At 41.1% G+C, this 19,804-nt stretch overlaps 2 protein-coding genes across 4 annotated transcripts; one reads left to right on the top strand and one right to left on the bottom strand.

The window, feature by feature from the left end:
* Positions 1 to 1,779: 1,779 nt before the first annotated feature.
* Positions 1,780 to 16,314, bottom strand: LOC124123804 (solute carrier family 46 member 3-like). 2 transcript variants are annotated; one of them, XM_048402974.1, is made up of 5 exons: positions 16,216 to 16,314; positions 6,518 to 7,666; positions 5,741 to 5,824; positions 5,057 to 5,213; positions 1,780 to 3,592 (listed from the first exon to the last, which is right to left on the bottom strand). In XM_048402974.1, exons 2-5 carry the CDS (start codon positions 7,629 to 7,631, stop codon positions 3,451 to 3,453), a joined length of 1,497 nt encoding a protein of 498 aa, XP_048258931.1. In that variant the 5' UTR covers positions 7,632 to 7,666; positions 16,216 to 16,314; the 3' UTR covers positions 1,780 to 3,450. The 2 variants fall into 2 exon arrangements, with proteins under 2 accessions (XP_048258931.1, XP_046342942.2); XM_046486986.2 differs by lacking the exon at positions 16,216 to 16,314 and adding an exon at positions 10,836 to 11,015.
* LOC124123791 (solute carrier family 46 member 3-like) lies at positions 12,579 to 19,254 on the top strand. Of its 2 annotated transcripts, XM_046486978.2 has the most exons (5): positions 12,579 to 12,873; positions 14,036 to 15,129; positions 15,774 to 15,857; positions 17,786 to 17,942; positions 18,599 to 19,254. In XM_046486978.2, the coding sequence occupies exons 1-5, from the start codon at positions 12,797 to 12,799 to the stop codon at positions 18,672 to 18,674; spliced, it is 1,488 nt and encodes a 495-aa protein (XP_046342934.2). In that variant the 5' UTR covers positions 12,579 to 12,796; the 3' UTR covers positions 18,675 to 19,254. The 2 variants fall into 2 exon arrangements, with proteins under 2 accessions (XP_046342934.2, XP_046342924.2); XM_046486968.2 differs by lacking the exon at positions 18,599 to 19,254 and having other exon boundaries at positions 17,772 to 17,872.
* Positions 19,255 to 19,804: the final 550 nt, after the last annotated feature.

Raw genomic sequence — 19,804 nt, 5'->3', positions numbered from 1 at the left:
GTTGCATCTCCACCAAGAAAGATTTGTATTTTCTGTGCCAGATACACAAATGTGATACATTTGGAATGAGTGAGTGGGTGAGCTTCGAGCAGTGTTTCAGCTATACCACAGTGTTGGAAAAGTTGAAACAGATCATTGCTTACAAACAATGAGTCATATTCAGAACAAAACCGTGATTCGAATCCACGATCAGTGGCTGCTTGGGCTAAAGATGTGTATCAGTAACAGAACACCAATCACCATTATATAGCAAGACATACAATTAAACAAATAGTACTATAAAACTTTTTCAGCTGCATTTGAAGAAGTCATTATACGTGGGGATTAAGGTTTGACGCTGTTGATACGGTATCATCTATGTCTTAGCTGATATTAAAATCATATTCCACAGTTCGTAGGGAAGTGAAGTAACATCATACATTGTACACGTGTATATGAAGTTCATGTTGATCTTCTCAAATGGAAAACTGATACATTAAATCATTACAGGCCAGGTAGGGCCAGGTTCACACAGTGCCGATTATGGCTCCCGTTTGAGATCAGACAGGGCTACGGCACGTATAGGTTCGTAACAGAGTCCTGCGGATCGGGAAAGGTCAAGAGAGGTCGGACAAGCACTCCCGACAGTATGGTGCGTCCCGTAACATTCGGGAAACTCGTGACTATGTCGTGACAGATTCTGCTGTATCGGATCAAAATCGTAACAATGTCCTGTGTTGTCTGGATGGTGTCCTGTTGATCGGGACTCTGTCGTGATGAACGGACATGAATTGTTCATTGCCGTTTCTTTTTGATTGAGTACCGATTGCGTCTTTGTCGGTTAACTGTCCGGTCACTGTCAAATCTCTGTCGGATCGCATTCGGGGAATCGGGACTCTGTCGGGACACATTCGGTCGTTTTTTACCATGCGGAAGATACAAATCGGATCAGATTCAGATTGAGAATGGGAGAATCGGGACGAATTCGGCTGGAAACGGCTAAATCGGGGCGCTTCCTGAACAATATCTGATTTTTTTGTGAATTTCCCACCCGTATCACAGGATTTTGATCAGACTTTTGACAAATATTAATCAGGAATGGTCCTTCCAAGGGCGGCAGTAAAAATCCGGAATGTGTGACTGAGCCCTAAAAGAAATTATAAACGATATATCAAATTGGATTTGACCAAAAAAATACAAATGTTCACATGAAAGCGTTAATTGGCTGAAAACAGTCGCCGAAACACTTCGAACTTCACATAACTAAGATACAATGATACCTAACTATGAACAACCATTTATCATTTTTCACAATTTTTTAACATGGATGTATACTTTTGTTTGTCCCGCTGTTTATTTGTGTTTCAATATATTGACTCGAAGAGGGAACACAGAATAAGGTCGTTTTAGTTTTCGTTTAATAAAGTCATCTATAAAGAGATCGATTAGGACGTAAACTTCAAGATTGCAAGAGAACTCTTTCTTTAACTCTTGGTGAGGTTAATTTTACTTTCTTTATCTACATCCTGTGCGATGTCAGATATTATAGATTTCCTGGTTTGTGCTAAGACTCGGTGAGAATAATTGAACATTTCAAAATAGACGAGATCTTAACGTTGCATCCTAAGTGTGGTTCCTTTCCCCGTTAACCGTGTTCGGGGACGGTTATCATTATGTGTGAGTAACGGGTCTCTGCCGCTATTGCCATTCCAAGGGTTCACTGTAAATGCAAGGTTATATCACAGGCCAAACAGCGGTTGTAGAAGACCATCTGTTGGTGTCATTGTAAGAGAACAATTGTAAGAGGTATAATTTATTGAAGAATGCATACTATACAAATATGGGTATTGTACGTGACAAATGATAAGAAAGTTTGCAAGGGAAAACGCCTAACAGGTGACACCGAAAACAACATAAAGATACATCATACATTGAGATTGTTACAGAAGGTCTCCATTGTGTGGAACTAGTGAACTTCATCAAACTGGCATCTAACGAGAACGCGTCTGGCATTTTATATAATACTCACGTTCCATGTCTATATAAATAACAATAAAGGACCACATATAACTGAAATCATATAAGTGAATGAAGCTATGTCGAAACGTGCATCGCTGGCAGTCAGATATATATATATATATTTTTTCCCCAGCATTTCTTCAGCTACAGTGTCATTCATGAACGCTTTAGGAAACAGTGTCGTGCGATTGCAAGAACAAAACAAATGACACAACAATACAGGAAAGGCAATATCGTAAATATATCTGAACTGGCTTCACATCGTCATTCAAATTAGCAACCCTACATTTAACCGAAAGTCGTTATCCGGCTTTGTCTAGTTTTATGATTTAGTAGGATTAAAGCAAAGTTTGTCGGGCGCAATATCTTTGGGGTCGCGATTATCTAATCAAAACAGCTAAAACGCAGTACGGAGGATGGCGTACAGATTTATCATCTAAACCCTTGTTTCTTCACTGCGTTGGTAATGAACTCCACGATGCCTCACCATATCTGTTTAAATTATAGAAACTTCCATCCAAACTAATCACTGGAGACGTACTGCTCATTTCACATTTTAAGAAACAACATCGTAGTCAAATAAAACAGACAGGGATTGCATATTTCAATGCATTGTGACCCCTGTGGATTCTGGGTTACAACCTTTGATGGTCGTGGGGGGGACACTTAATGGATCGGGAGGTCAGGCTCGGTATCTTGGTCGATGGCGTGTCAACGTATCCTGACGGCGTGGATCGTCGCTCGCAATATCAATCACTGGATTGTCTGGTTCAGACTCGATTATTTACATATAGCTATTGCTGACTGTGTCGTTAAGCAATAAACAAAGAAATACATCAATGTCTGATGGAAATCGTTGCCTGCTGTTTAATATGTAGCCCTGAAACATAATCAGTCGCGACTGAAGCCACGGGTTCGAATCTCAAAGTAGGTACAATGTGATGCTCAGTCTTGGTGTCTTCCGTCATGTAACGGTTGAAGTGATTTTTGTCACTCAGCTCAATTGGTGGAAAAAGAATTTCTGTAAATTTAGCGACCCCCTAAAGGGGGATATACATTTCAACCATCGAGGAGTTAGTCGAGAGCGTTGACTCCATGTTTAAAACACATGGGCTACGAACATGATGCTCTTTACAAAATAATGCATAACAGAGAACCAACGCTTACTCCCAGGTATTCTAAATAAAGTCGTTCAACCTCGGCGCCTACACAGGAATGTTACCAGGGAAAACAACCCGTTGCAACAAAATGTCCAGAACACATTCTAATGGCGCCAATACTGATTGTTTCTGTTTTCACGCTGCATGTGTTCAGAATGATCTAAGAGATGCGTCATTTCAGATCGTAGAACTGTCCAGGTTTATGACCAAGAAACCAGTTGGGTGTAAAGGACATCTTCACTAACTTCAATGTGCGCACTGATAGTGTTGAGCACGTGTATGTGTTTGAGTATCATTCGTTGTTTGTCGTGTCTGTGCACGTGTGTGGGGACGATGCTGTCTCCTCCTTGTTCACAGTCACGTCGTTTTTGGTTGGAGGAATCGTTACCTCGTAGACGAGGTCCCCGCTGTTACGAGAGATGCAGAGGAAGATGCTGCAATATACAACATATGATAGTACTGCTTTACGTTACGTTATGACAGGTTTAGAAGACAATTTCCACCACGTGGATATGTCAGCAGATATGTCAGTGTTAAGCTTCTTTGAGCATTGTTCCAGCCACTCTATTTACATACACAGTTCCTATACAGAGAGTCGCGGCGAATAACCATTCAATCAAGCTGAAACCATAACTAAAGATAAAGGGAAGGCTGCGAGTGTTCAGACCAATGAAAACTGAGCATGCAGATATCGTATAACAAAGCCAAGTCGCATATTTCAGTACATGCTCCGTATTACACAAGCCAAGTCACATATTTCAGCACATGCTTCGTATACCACCAGCCCAGACATAATATTCATCACATGATCGTATTACACAAGCCAAGTCACATATTTCAGCACATGCTTCGTATACCACCAGCCCAGACATAATATTCATCACATGATCGTATTACACAAGCCAAGTCACATATTTCAGCACATGCTTCGTATACCACCAGCCCAGACATAATATTCATCACATGATCGTATCACACAAGCCAAGTCACATATTTCAGCACATGCTTCGTATACCACCAGCCCAGACACATTATTCAGAACAGGCGCCGTATTACTCAAGCCAATCTACATATTTCGATACAGACTCCGTATTACACAAGCCAAGTCACATATTTCTGTACAGATCTTGTATTACAAAGCAATGCCACGAAGTGCATCACAAACTTCAGATGATACAGTTCAAGATAACACGTACATCTCGTATAAAGGTGACTACTCCCTGAATAGAACCCAACCTCGCATATGTCGGACAAGTCCATTTAACGCACAGGTGGGTTAAGTTTGGTATATCCCACATATTTCTACAATCATCAAAGTCGATTACCTGTACCTTTTCTCCTAATACAAACTGCTATATCTCTCCCACTTTTTGACATAATCGTTCGGCCACTGCGTTTATCTGCGTTGTAAGGTTACGTCTATTGGAAATAACTTACTACTGTAGACATTTCCCACCAAAATATTACGTCGTCCAATATATGACGTCATCAAGTTGCGATATGTTACATTTTCGAATCTCCAGAAATGACGTCGTGATAGAACAGTGTTCTGTCGTGAAATAGACCACGCTTCGTTCTTCATTGTTCTTATAGCTATCTTATATTTCTTATAAGTGCATCTGATCGGTGAATATAGCATACTTTCCATATGAAAACTCAGCAAACAATAGGATTCAGTTTATAGTGAGTGAGTGAGTGAGTTTGTTTTTACGCCGCTTTTAGCAATATTCCAGCAATATCACGGCGGGGGACACCAGAAATGGGCTTCACACATTGTACCCATGTCGGGAATCGAACCCGGGTCTTCGGCGTGACGAGCGAACGCTTTAACCACGAGGCTACCCGACCGCCCAGATTCAGTTTCTAAAGATCAACACACAAAACATTGGGATACTCACACAATGAAGCAGGAGGTAAGGACACCAAACCCAGCCATCATTATGAACACGGCCCCCCTGAATACCCCTACAGTGCTCTGATACACGGTGTTGTAGAGAGTGTTGGACATCGTGTTGCAGATGGTTTCCATGGCAGCAATACTGGAGAATAAGGCACCTTCAAAGGAAGAGAATCGGAAATATGAAGGAAACCGTAATATGGTGCCACTTTGGTAGCAGCAAAAAGAGTTATCGTAATTTCGATTATTTTCTTGTTATTTCAAGTTCATTTAAAAACCTTACAAATTAGAGTATCAAATTAAAATAGTATTTTCTCGTCACTTCGATTATTTTCTCAATATTGCAAGTTTATGTTCAAAAATCGAAATCGAAATTACGAAAAACTAATCGAAGTGAGAAAAATCAAAAAGTCTAGTATTTTTAAATAATCTCGAAATAACGAGTAAATCGGAATTACGAAAAAACTCGAAATTTCGGGAAAAGATATTAATGTAAGCAGACATTCTGATGTTAAAAAAAATATGCAAACAAAGATGCACCATTAAACTTTCGTAAGAACGAACATTTTATATTTATGTTTAAATTGCGTTAGAAATAGTTACATTGATCGGAATGAATACGTAAATCGCATCATTGTGGTGGGTAAATAATCAACCATATCTGCAAACTTGTGAACGTGCTTACCTTGTTCTAGTGGCGAGGTCATTTTGGACATGGTTGCCCTGGCAACAGGAACAACATTGAATGCTATGAAACCGATTGCTGGCACTGAAACAAAGAACTGATTTATATTATCTGGAACCAGCCTAAGAAATAGTTATAGTTGTTATCACATCAAATCTAGGTGCATGTGACAACTCAAGCTATCCCTTGTTTCTTGGTGAATTATCTTCACTGAGTACTACGGGCTCCAAAAGTCACATGGAGCTATATATTGGTTCACTTGCTCCATATCGGCTTCAAATAACGGCATTGGCTTCACAAGCTACACCGAGTTATATATTAACTCCACAAGCTACTTACTGGAAAATATCATATTATAATGGTTCCACAAGTTGCCTTTTAGACCCGAAGAGTAATATATTGTCTCCACCATAGGCTCACAAGACAGGAAATTGGCTCCACTGGATCCACGAGTTGCCCACTGGCCCCACAGAACTATATATTGGCTCAAAGCTGGCTATTGGCCCCACAAAGTGACTTCGGATGTATAATCTGCCTATTGGATCAATCCACGTGGTGTTCATTCGCTCCACAGGCTTATATTATTGGTCCACAAGCTGGCAGCAGCTCCACCAGCTGCTTTAACATTAACCGGACCTTAAACTGTCACAAACTAATTTAAAATGTTTTACTCCATGTATGTTATACCACTATTACAGTTTAACGGTTTAACGGTTTTACGCTCAGTATAAGATACTAAAATTATGAAGGTAGATCAGAAACCCATTGAAAACTAACCTGAATACAGCATCCAATCGTTGACGGCCAGTCCTTCCATCACGAAGGATGCTGCGCCGAAAGCCAGTCCTATTAATGCAATTGTCATGTCTCGGAAGCAAGGCTGCAGAAGCTTCAATCCAACTACACTGCATGCGACAGTGAAGGACAGTCTGATAGCACCATAGAAACCGATTTTCAGAGGGCTCCAACAAAATGGTTTGTCTAATTGATAGAGAGTTTCTACTGAAGTCCGACCTAGGTTGACAATTACTCCAAAATAGAATATAAGCATTGCTAGAATATACATGGCTCGCTGTTTACCTGAGCCTCGTGTGAAGAAGAATCCAAAAACCTTCTTGATGTGTGGCAGTGGAGACCACCGTTTCTCCATCTTATTGGTCATGGTTTCAGGTAGGAGTGTTATTATAACGATCAGTGCCAGACCAAAGATGGCAGCGATCATTATCGCAGCGTACAGGTAGTTGACATCCTCAATAATAAATCCCACTGCCACTTGTCCAACTGCTCCGGCAACAGCTAAGATACCCTCCATGAGAGCTATCATGACAGTACGCTTTTTCCCTGGCGTTGTGACATCGGCAGTGTAAGAAAACACGGCTAACAGGAAGGCTGTAAACCCTCCAGTAAAACCTTCCAAAATGTATGCCAGGTAGAGCCAATTAAGGGACATGTGGAAGCCTATAATAAAACACAGAAGCGTTACTTTCAGGGCAGCTCCTAAAGTAGGTACAAAGAAAAGGAACCTTCTTCCGAGGAAATCCGAGTAAGATCCAAGGACGAGGTTGACAAGGATGGCGATAATCGAGCCGGGTAGAGTAGTAATAAGCAAGAGTTCTGATGAGTCTTGTTGGATTATGATTCCAAGTTTTATGTTGTCGTCACTGTTATTTCGTTTGCAGACGTCCCCGGTGCTGACACTGCCGTTGCTGTTGTTGGAGTAACGCTCAGCAACTCTGTTCCTTACAAACTGGCTGAGGAGCGGGACCAGTGAGATGAAGCCAGAGATGTATAACACCATCATCAACCCGCAGAGAACCATAGCATTCAGGAACGATCTGGGTTTAGTGCTTGGGGCCCCAAGGAGCGGCTTTTGTTCCTCCTCCTTCGGCATTTTTGACAGACTTATATTACACTTTTTCAGTCCTCCTGAAACATAATCATACGAACTTGAGATAACGCTGCACCTCAGACCATATGACCGCTGCCTGTCGACTTCACAGTTGAAAAGGTCATAAAATGTACCACTCTGTCTTATGTGTAGGTGGGCGTGTTAAGCGTGTCTCGTGACAATGAGATTGGTTGACAGTGTGATCAGTATATATCGCTTACCTACGTGCCGCTACATAGCCATATGCTCGCTTCAGATGTTCACCGATTACCACGTGCACGGTCTATAATTATATATCGAACTAAAATGAAATTGATGTATCAATAATGTTGCTTTTGTAATCATATTTGAATAAGTTTTTAGAATGAGATATGGCTTTGTCAATTCTATGAAGGTATCTTAAATTTAACATTGCATTTTATGGTAACATTCATTTTAGGGTTGGGTGATTGATTTGTGAACGGTATCGACTGGGAAGGGGGAAGGTGCTGTGCAAATGTGCGTGCCTTGAGCACACCAGAAACCTATGATTGGAGGTTCGAATCCCGGTTCGCCCCTATTATGTTTCTAGGTTTGTCAGCACCATACCCATGCCCGTTGGTTTCACCAAAGTGGTAAACGTCTGAGACCTGCATCACTTCGGGCTTTCCTCCCACATTAAGCTGACACGCCGTGATATAACTGGAATACTGTTAAAAGAGGCGTTAAACTAAACTCGCTCACTCACTCTTTTGCTGGGGTGTTCACGAGCCACATTGTGGGTATGCGGATTAAAGATTTGATCCTTTGGCATCTGCGATGTTATACATTTGGATAGTTAGTTATCAGAGCCCAATTGCGTACATTGATGGTCATGGTGTCAATCACTGGAGTGTCAGTTCCAGGCTCGATTATTACAGAAAGTCATATAGCTGGATTATTGCTAAGCGCGGCGTTAACCAGCCAACAAACAAAGTCATCTGAGTAGTAACTGATTATGTACATTATTCCTAGCACATTAACCTTTCCTTGAACTTGGGGATCGAGTGAGTGAATTGGAATTAACGTGACCTTTCAGTTATATCGCGGTGGAAAGACAAACGTAATCATTTCTTACACGTTAACCTCTCAAAGACATCAATGATTAGTGCCATGTTGACAAGGAGAATTATCTGGGCGGACCGCGACAAGTGGAACCTGGCTTGGTAACGGTACACACATCGATGAGCGAACTTACACCTACTGTGACTGACCTGTATGTACAGAGGTCACTTCAGGGCAATCACACTCTCCATGGCTACTTTTATTTCTACACGATCCTACTTTCGTACCAGTGTTTGTGAGATTAAATATCTATGTGTATTACTCCTCTGTGAAGAGATCACCCGTTTAATAACAAATTTATTTACTGTCCAGTGTCTGAAAACATCACGTGCGGACGGGACTATTTTTAGGCATCAGCTGGTCATCCGAATGTTTGTGGGGATGGGGGTAAGGCTGGGTCCAGATAGCTATACGAAAGCTATTCAGCTCCTATAGATAATCTATTCCCGATAGACACTACTATTTACACTTCATAAAGATATGCATAGATGCATGCAGCTCACCACACCCTGTATTATTGGAACAGTTTATCTGAATTTGTAACGTCCATAAATCGTTGAAGTTGCCTTTGATCAATAGCAGGTCAGGCGAACAAATACGCTTAAGATAGAGAAGGTATAGGGTCTCTCTAGTACAAGCATACAAGCATAAAGGTTCAGCGTATCATCAATAAACAAAACATTATATTGAAGCATAATCACAACATTCATCACCGCGTCTACTTACGCGTCTATGGTCGAATCACCAGCAACGAATGTTGTATTTATACGCCACCTTTACGACGTACCTTGCCTTGGGCCGTTTTTGTCTCGTTTTGGCTGCGTCCCAATGACTGAGATTGTTGGGGAGTTCTGTCACTTACACGAGTCGATCTTCTGGCTGTCGAGCGAGGTATTACGTAACGTGTGGCAAGGTCATTGTCCCACGTGTATGTATAGACGTAAGATCCGGCGACGTAAGGAGGTGTTATTTGAAATTTATAGATAGCGCTGGAGAATAAGGGTCCTGCCAGGAGGGGCTTATGATAAGAGGGGATACGCCGAATGTTTGCTGAATATATTAAACAGACAAAGGGCATAGAAATTCGGTGCAAATTGAACCAGTTAGGTATTTAGATAAATGAAATTTAAAATAAAAGTATTGAAATGGTTTGCACTATTTTAATTTTTTTTATTGAAATGGTTTGCACTATAATAATAATATGAATATCAAAATTCATAACCACTTGCCAAGTTCACTTAATGTCATCAGTGGGAAGTTGCCAGAGATAAACACGGATTCTAACCAAGTCTGATCTTCTTATACTATGGAATGATTGAACTGGTTGAGTGACTTCTTTCCATCAGAATTACACACAGAAAAAAAGAAGGCCAAAATACCTGAAGATATCCTGTATACAATGTACATGGTATTCACAACCAATTTTCTCTAATAATACATCACTAAGCACCAATACTCAATTGTAAAAATCACAACCCCTAATGTGAACACTCGCTGACTTGGTTGATGCATGTCATCGACCCCAATTGCATAGATCGATGCTCATGTTGTCAATCACTGGACTGTCTGGTCCAGACTCGATTACTTACAGATCGCCGTCATATAGCTGGAATATTGCTGAGTGCGGCGTTATACAACAAAACAACTCATCTTTTTCCAACATCCTGAGTCCTACTCCTTTTTTGACAAATATAACAATATTTGAACTATTTTTAATATGAAACGTTTTACGTAGGGATCTCGTGGTCTATCTAGCCATTAACCGACATTCCGTCAGAGCCCAATAGAATGGCACACTGAAAGAACACGTTTGTATCTCTTTCTCCACACGGTCAACATATGTACTGGGTGTATTAGTAAGAAAGGAGGGGGTCAGTATGCTTCTGAGTGCAGGTAATGCCGACGAGAATACGTGTGGTTGCACACCGTCTTTTGTAATTGCGTCACCGCGGAGCACAACATCATACGTTATATCTGTATGGGGAATAGAACTCTGGTCTTCAGAGAGACGAGCCAACGCCTTATCCACTTCGCTACACTCATGCGAGTGTGTGGGTAGTGTTCAAAAACTGAAGCAATTACACCAGATATATCATAGACTGAAATTAATCAAGACAGACAAACCTGTTACTGAAGTCATGAGCAACCCTCCATGCAGTCGTGTTGTGCTATAGTGCTTGCCCGATCAACAGCTTCATTTGCGTCGTATCCTGACCCGGAATTCACCTATGGTGTGATGCATGTATACGTAGACGGAGTAATCTGTTGTTTCAACAGCGGCTGATATTAGATCTGTGTCAGATAACTTCGAGGTACGTACATTCATCACATCGTCTTATAACGGTGTACAACTCTCGTCGGCGTTTACAGTCAACAAACAGAATACGTATCCTTATAATCTTCGAGATATACGAGCACATTTATATGCTGTTTTATACAGCGACGCGGTCGGGACCGGAGATAGGTTCGTGATATCGGCACATTCGAGATAACGGAGTTCGAGATAACGAGGTTCTAGTACTTCTCAATGGTTATTCATAGTGTTGTTTACCTATTCTGGCACTAGCCAGAAATTCGTATTGAAATATCAGTAATGAGGCGATGCTGTTACTTATATATCTCGAATGTTTACACAGCTGTCAACATGTGCGAGCATTAAACATTCCTACACCAGCGCAAATATTCTAAATGTAAATTCATACATCACTGCCAGAGCACATCGTAGATTCTATAATGACATTGATGAATGCTTGATTCTGACTGGTTAAAAAGATATTTCCTTTTTGCTACGGAAACCCCTCTAAAATATATTAAGTCTTTTCACAAAAAACGAGCGTATGAATACATAGATAGCCTACATATCGATTCATAAAAATGGCTCCCGATCTATCACCCCCATATGAACTGTAAAACGTATCTATATTTCCTCTAATACACCCTGGTCTCCAATACCATCCAGGTCTCTAATACACGCCGAGTCAAGGGCTCGTGACGTTAATAGACGGCAAAGCGTCGAATAGAGGAAATATCGGATGTTTTGGGGCGTTCTAGGCCGCAACCCTGACTGCTTCGATGATAACATTAAAAGATTGAACGAAGGCATATCTTTTGCATACAAATGAAATGTTTATGAAACTGTTAGGGACATGTACTATTGTGACCAGAATCGGAACAATTTCAGCTATTTCCTCATTGAAACAACCGACAATGAAAGTAAAATAAAACATTATGAAAATTGTTTGAAAAAAACTTATTCATGACAACATGTTGTTTACAAACTTTTTTGTGTGATCGATATTCGTTGCCATCTCCGTCAGCCACCATCGTAAGGATTTGGCAGAAGAGGATTTGAAAGTCCATCACTCAGAAAACACTCGTCCATTCGAAAAGCCACGAAAACAATGTCCCGACATCATTGAAGTCAAACTTGATGAAATTCATTTCAGAACACGCACAATTCGGAAATCATACACGAACCACTTTTTCTTGGCAACAAATGTCTTATTTCTTATCTATACATTTGAAACCTCGCGCTTAAGCGCTCGGCTCCAAATTCAAATAAGAGGTATCTACTCTACAGTGGGACTACATCAAATTTCAAAACACAGTCGGTTTATCTCCTAAGTACTAGTATATAGAGTACATAAACCCTTGTTCAATATTATATAATTATAAGTTACTCACCCATTCTTCATAAATTGGCGAAATCATTGTTGTTTTTTTATTTTCATACAAATATACATCCATGTTTTAATTTGCAGTTAACCACTCGCGTACTTGTATGTCATTTAACACTGTAACAATCCCTTGTGTGGTATATCGAGTCACAGCGCCTGACGCGATGCGTTATAACGGGATGATATGCGATCAGGTGGGTTTGTTGACAACAAAGCACGTGGTGCGCCTTGCTACCTGTCACATGACCTGCAATGACTAACGAAAATATTTCTTTTGTGTAATGGGCATAGCACGTTCCTCTGATCTGTAACAGCATGCTTCGGTATGGTTTGTAAATGATTAGACACACTCCACTGTCACGGAATACGAATTAAAGGCTTTCATATGGTCACTGTGATCAGAACAAGATGGCGACAGACTCAAACAACGAGAAATCACCGCTTCTCTCGAGCCAGCCCGACACAGACGGGATCTCACCTCCAAGGTTGGTAACAAGTATTCCGACATTAGGGTGACGGGTCACGCATTCTCTGCCCCGGCACTCAGCATAATGTCATGTAACACAAATTACCCTGGGTCACTTCCTTGTTACGGACTCACGCAATCGCTCATTTAACATCGCCGTTAACACAGATTTCAGATACTTCTGGGTGTAACAGCTTAATGCGAATGGTGCGATTCATGTTGTGTATGTCGTCGGCGTTTACCACTCTGACATGTGTAACATCAAGGTTATAATCGGAGCGGAGCGGTCATTCGAAAGAAATGCCCTGATAGATATAAGGGACGTAACTCTCCCAAGTGATGTGCACGACACCCGAGATAAATTAATAATAATAACAGTCCATTAATATGACGCTGTAGTCCATGCATAAGCATGCTCTAAGCACTCAGACATTATTACCCCGGCCAATGGATCAGTGTACACTAGATATTCATTCTCAGCTCCCTGGGGAATAAACAACCCAAGCAGCCGAAACTCGGTCACCAATCAAAGGACTCTCCGCGACTTGATTTGTGACCCGTTCGCTGTGTGAGTGACAGACAGATTATCTGGGGGAAGAGTAGGCTATCTATATCTCACCAACGGTAAAACTCGCGGAGAAATGTTAAAAAATCATGTCAGTCAAAAATCCCAAAAATAAAATAATCGCTAAACTGTAAATATTGACCAGATATGACGCCACCTTTCAACTCTTACTTTATTATAAAAGAAATGTTTGGGGACCAATACAAACAAGTCTTTATGCAATATGATATAAAATGTAATAAAAAAAGGATAACACATTTAATCCGAATAACACTGTAATATTTGACCGTTAAATGTAAGGAGTGAGTCAATTTGGCTTTTACGCGGCTTTGAGCAGTATTCAAGGTATATCACGGGGTGAGATCGTAATATTTGCCACTTTGGGTATATGGTGCTGATAACAGAAGGATAATAATCAGGCCGATCGCGAATTCGAAACAGCGATCAGTGGCTACTAGCACGACTAAGACTTTAAGATGTAACGATAGATCGATGTACATAATATAACTCTAGCATATTAACCTTAAATAAATAAACACATGTCAACGATTTTAAAATGTTTCCCTTGAAGAATTTGTCATCAAATAAATAAATCAAATTTTGTCCAATTCTTCAGCATTTGTGGCGAGAAAAGAGGGCGACGATCCTGTCTATTCAACCTGGTCCTGGCTAACGTTGTCGTCTGCATCCTGACATCAGCATCCAGCCTCTTCTCGCCGGTCCTGTCTCAATACGTCTACCACAGAATCTCCCTGCAGGTGTTCGGCAATGACACGAGAACAAGGAACTTCTCCACGCTGGCTCCATGCTTCCAGAACACATCGGACCCAGGCTACCTCCTTCAGGAGCGAGCACAGATTGAATCATCAGAGAAGCTCTCCGAGTTTACTATAGCGTCCAGCGGCATTGCAGTCCTGTGTAATGTAATCCTGGGAACCTACTCTGACTTCTTTGGAAGGAAGTTCCTCTATGTTATATGTATGACGGGGTATGTATTACGGACAATTGTTACGGTAATAATAATACACTGGAACCTAGACCTCGACTACCTCTTCCTTGCTACCGGTCTGTATGGTCTATGTGGAGGATCGTGGTCATTCACACTTGCATCGTGCGCCTACACCGCTGACAATACACCCCCACACCAGTCCCGATCTCTGTGGATGGCCGTCATCGAGACCGTCACTGGTCTTAGCGCTGCTCTTACATCCCTCGCAGTAGGTTATTTCATACAGGCCACAGGCTATTTCTATCCATCTTTAACCTCAGCTCTTGTCAATGTCCTAGGTATCCTAGTCGTGATCCTGTTCATGGAGGAGACATGTCCCAGGCAACAGAGGTCCTGCATTACCCCCCTTCAGGGTTTAAGGAACATGATGAGCGTGTATGTCTTCCAGGGAACAAGATTAAAGAAAGGTCTCATCTGGTTAGGGCTATTGATATTCCTCTTCTCCATCATCAACAACTCGAGTGGGTCTAATCTGGACACGCTGTTCGAGATGAACCTGCCGTTCTGTTGGAGCCCGGAGAAGATGGGGCTGTTCAACACCATCACCTACCTGGTGAAGAACCTGGTCGGGGTGTTTCTGGTGAAAGGACTACAGTATTGTATGACGGATGAAGTTGTTGCTTTAGTGGCCACGGTGTCAGCTATCGGCGGAGACCTCATGTGGGGATTTGCCACAAACGACTTTATGCTGTATGCGGGAGGTGAGATTTTCATTCCGATATTAGACGGTTCAAACGAGGCAAAGTTTCACGAGGGGCTCGTTTAGATTAATTTATAAAGTTGAGTAAGACAAAACGCGGTTACGAGAGTAGGTCGGGTTTGCCGATGCTTTTATCGCGTTGGTGGCAGCTTGGGTTGTATCCTTCCCAGAGAGTTGAGTTGACCGCCATTGACCGGGGTAATGATGGCGCTATTGATTGATTCTCCACTGAATAGTCAACGGCCATATACAGCACGGCTTATACTTGGTCTGACAGCCTCCGTGGTGTAGCGGAAGGTCCGGGGTTCGAACCCCGGCGGGGTCATACCACAACACGTTACAAGATAGTACTTGTTGTTTCCCTGCCTGAGTAAAACAAGGACTGGCCGGCTCGGAGCCGGTATACTCAGTGGTTTCTCAGTGGGGTATTGATGCTAAAATACGGGATGCTATCTCAGTTGGCTAGCACTGTAAAGTCCGGACTGGTACAAGTAGCCACACACACGCGTGCATGCACGTCACTATATAAGTGCAATAATCTTTAATGCGACGAGAAACCCCATTTCACATCTTCATCTTATATTAGGCCTACCATGATTCGTGATTTACAGCCAAATTGCCAATGATAATAACCTTTCACTGCAGTTCCTGTTGTCGGACTTGTCGGATTTGCCGCTACTCCTATCATCCGGGGCATCATGTCAAAGATGGCGCCTCAAAGTAAACAGGGTACGCAGCAGATACATGACAAAATGTTATTAATTAATATAATTTAAAAGTACAGGACCAACATTAATCGGAGACTGTCCCATCACCAGTGGACCTGTATCTTGAATTTCCAACCGAATTCCCATCTGTTTTTAATCGTGATATCCATACAGAAATTGTCCATTTGACCCTCTTCTCTTAACTTTAGTCACAAATTAAAGTGTTATTTGATGAATAATCAATGTCTAGTGATAGAGAGAGAGAGGGAGAGGGAGAGAGAGAGAGAGAGAGAGAGAGAGTATATATTCAAAAGTACGTGTATGATAAAGCGGCTTGAACAATTGACTGTAAAAATTAGATATAATTAACATAATCTTACCTTAAAACAGAGTGGGGGCTGATGAATCTCTTAAAGTCTGTAATCGTGGCAGAGCGAAGTGCCTACCACTGGACGCACTCAGTGCATGTAAATAGACTCAGCCCTTCTGTGGACCGTATTAGTGGGTTGACCTCATTGTGTAGCACCTTTTGTGAGACTACTAGCGCAGTGAAGCATGGTGATTGGTAGAACAATGGACTGTATGGGTGGCATAAAAAATATGCAGCTGACACTGATATACTTGAATATTTTTATAATAAATTCATTTCCATCAGATACACACTCAGAGATACATATTCGCATGTATATTTATATTTCATTTGCAATGGCACGCATACACACAGAAACATATTTCCTATCTTTTCTTATCTGTCATTGTCATCCGATATTTTCTTCTTTTGGGACAGGGGGCACGGGTGGCCCAGTCGTCTAAGGCGCCGCGATTCGCTGTGCAGAGTTGCGTCCCCTGGACACGCCAGAAACCTATGATTGTTGGTTCGAATCCCGGTTCACCCCGATTATGTTCCAGGTTTGTCAGCACCATACCCGTGCTCGTGGGTTTCACCGAAGTGGTAAACGTCTGAGACCTGCATCACTTGGGGCTTTCCTCCCACATTAAGCTGACACGCCGTGATATAACTGGAATAATGTTAAAAGCGGCGTAAAACCCAACTCACTCACTCTTTTGGGACACTGCTAGCCTCTTAAAAGTAGGTCTGTCAATCTGACAAGGCTGGGATGAGATTGTTTAATGTTGCCTTATCTTTCGTAACAAACTCAATATTTGCTGAAGCATTAGCCATGTTTTATGACAGTGTGGTGGTTTAATTCTCCATTTGAAGGCATTATGCTTTGATCATTCAAATGGAGTATACTGTTACCAATTCCCTTATTCTTTAAGTTAAACCATTCACTATTTATTAGTAAGTGGTGGGTTGAGAGCTGTGTTCTGCTGAACGCTGAAGTTCTGCTGAAGGCTTGGATCGGAAAAAGGATAATTGCTTATGATATGGCCCCTTTTCTTAAAACAACACAGTTCCTGTCACTTCCATACAAGCAGCCTTCACAGTGAGATTCAACCGATCACACCTAGGCAAATAAATTATTTACACTACATGTGTATATACAATAAAATCATGTGATACAGTGCCCATGAATACCCAGCTCACGCTGTTTAATTGGTGAGCAGTAGGGTGTCTGAATCTAGTAGATATACAAAATATGTGTCTATGTGTCCAAAATGAAGTAGCACAAAGACAATTTGGTGTCAGACCAAGGATCATAATCAATTTGGTCAGGGTGGTGTTAAGTGTGGTTAGAGATGCAGGATGTTATGTAGAACATGCACTCGTAAGAGGCTGAATTTTATTATACCTTTAAATTGTAAGATAAATACTGATTCAATACTAGTATAGGACATATAATTTGAATATGACCACTATAGTTATCACAATTATAGCGGTAATAGCGACTCTGACACATTTATAAACATTATACATAAACATAAAACATTATATGCAAAAATACTGGATGCATCTTTATCTACTGATCTTCAGTTATACTTTACTAGGGGCACTGTTTGCTAGTCTGGCCCTCGTGGAGTCTGCGTGTAGTACGTTCGGCACCCCGCTCTTCAACAGCATCTACCAAGAGACAGTGACTTACTGGAGGGGTGCTGTGTTCATCGCCATGGGGGCCATGCATGTGGCAGCCTTAGTCCTCTACCTGTGAGTATAGTGTGGCTTCATATCAAGGCCTACATGGCAGCTTCATCTCACTAACATAGTACCTTGGAATTAAAACTAAATATGTTTCATCAAAACAGGCACCTCAAAAGTCACCTATTTGCCGAAAATACCTTGTCATGCTTGTTAGGCGGTACAAAGGATTGACACATTGCTCAATCTACTGTTGGTATTATCTACTCTGCCACAAACACATGCAGATGATAAGAGGTCAGTTTGAACTATCGCTACTCTCATGTATTATTAAAGTATCTGCGGAATCGATAGATATTCTTTTGTGGCGTGAATTATGATGATTGTTATGATGTATACATAATGTAGTCCTGCATATTTGAACTGTTTGCAGTCATATTGTGACATCCTCGATTATTCAGTGTATAATAACCCCAATCTTTAATTATAAATACACTGGATCCATGCGATTTGAGTCTGATTAAAATGGCACGACGCTAAAGATAGTCTTCCAATTCAATTAAACTATTTCGCGAAAGAAATTATGTGGGAATTTACTGATAAGAGAAATAAGATGGCCATGTGTTGTCAACGCTGTGGTAGCGAATGTGTCAATGGTATTTATAATATTTAATTGTACTAAGTCTTTTTATCCAATTAATTCAAATCTTCATGTCTTCTTTCAGCATATTCGTTCCGCTATTCAGGAAGGAACAGAGACAACGTCAAGAAGTTCGGCAGATACAGACGCCAAAGTCATGACCGTCTAATATACTTTGAGTGATACAACATCCTCACCATGACATCTTTTGTTATCCTACATGTGCAATATATATATTTACCATTGAAGTTGTTGCTACTATTAATATTTGTTTCAACAAACATGTCCACCGTTCAACCAAGTGTTTCTCTTTAAGGGAAATATTTAGTGTAATTCCACTTCCCTTTCGAGAATCTGGGGAAGAATAATCGACCTGATTGTATTCAGACTGACGTGATAAATATCTGGAGTAATGAAAAGCGACGCAAAACAGCATGCGCTCGGTCTAGCTTTAGTCAAACATACCTTTCACAAGACATGAACGGTCATCACTGATCATATTCTGTGATATTGTATTGTTTTGTTTGTTTGTTGGCTTGTTGTTTAATGCCGCACTCAGCAATATTCCAGCCTAATGACGGCGGTCTGTAAATAACCGAGTCTGGACCAGACATTTCAGTGATTGACAACATGAGCATCGATCCACGCAACTCATCCGTTTGTTATTTCATTTTGTATGTTCATTTTGTAAGTTCATGCATTTTATGTTCATGCATTGTATGTTATAAATGACTTTGGATACATTCTGCATTGTATTTGTGTGTTGAGAATTAACTTCAAAATTATTCGCGTTTAAGGAGGTATACACGTAAATATTATAGGAATGAAATTACAATATTTATTAAGATAATTAGAAGGAAGTTTAGATAATTAATCCATGGAAATAAGAGGGAATATATCCAGAATTATTATAAGAGTTGCTAACATTGCTGAGTAGGTATACAGTGCTCTGAGGCGAGGGCAAACATGGGAAACTGGGGTAACGGGAATGTCACATATCATGATGAGGGTAATAAGGTTAGAAGTATTATCCGAACTGTCGGAAATAGGGCAGTCCCAGTTAGAGACCTTCTAACAAATAAAACATAAATAGTCTTGGGGAGGCGAACCAAATTCCTGGACATGGTGGAATCCACCCAACAGTGGACCAAATGAGGACTCGGGGTAAGAACGACTAGAGCGGTGGAATAGTCTATTGCAAGGGGGAAAGGTTACCGACCAATGCTAAACGATAATGATAATTGGTGTGACTCTGGAACCCAGGTTTTAACTTGGAGCGGGCCCCAAGTCA

The sequence above is a fragment of the Haliotis rufescens genome, unplaced genomic scaffold, assembly GCF_023055435.1.
Source record: "Haliotis rufescens isolate VD_foot unplaced genomic scaffold, xgHalRufe1.0.p SCAF_3, whole genome shotgun sequence".
Lineage (NCBI taxonomy): Eukaryota > Metazoa > Mollusca > Gastropoda > Lepetellida > Haliotidae > Haliotis > Haliotis rufescens.
Note: the sequence above shows the minus strand (reverse complement) of the source record. Positions and strands in the feature narration are given on the sequence as shown.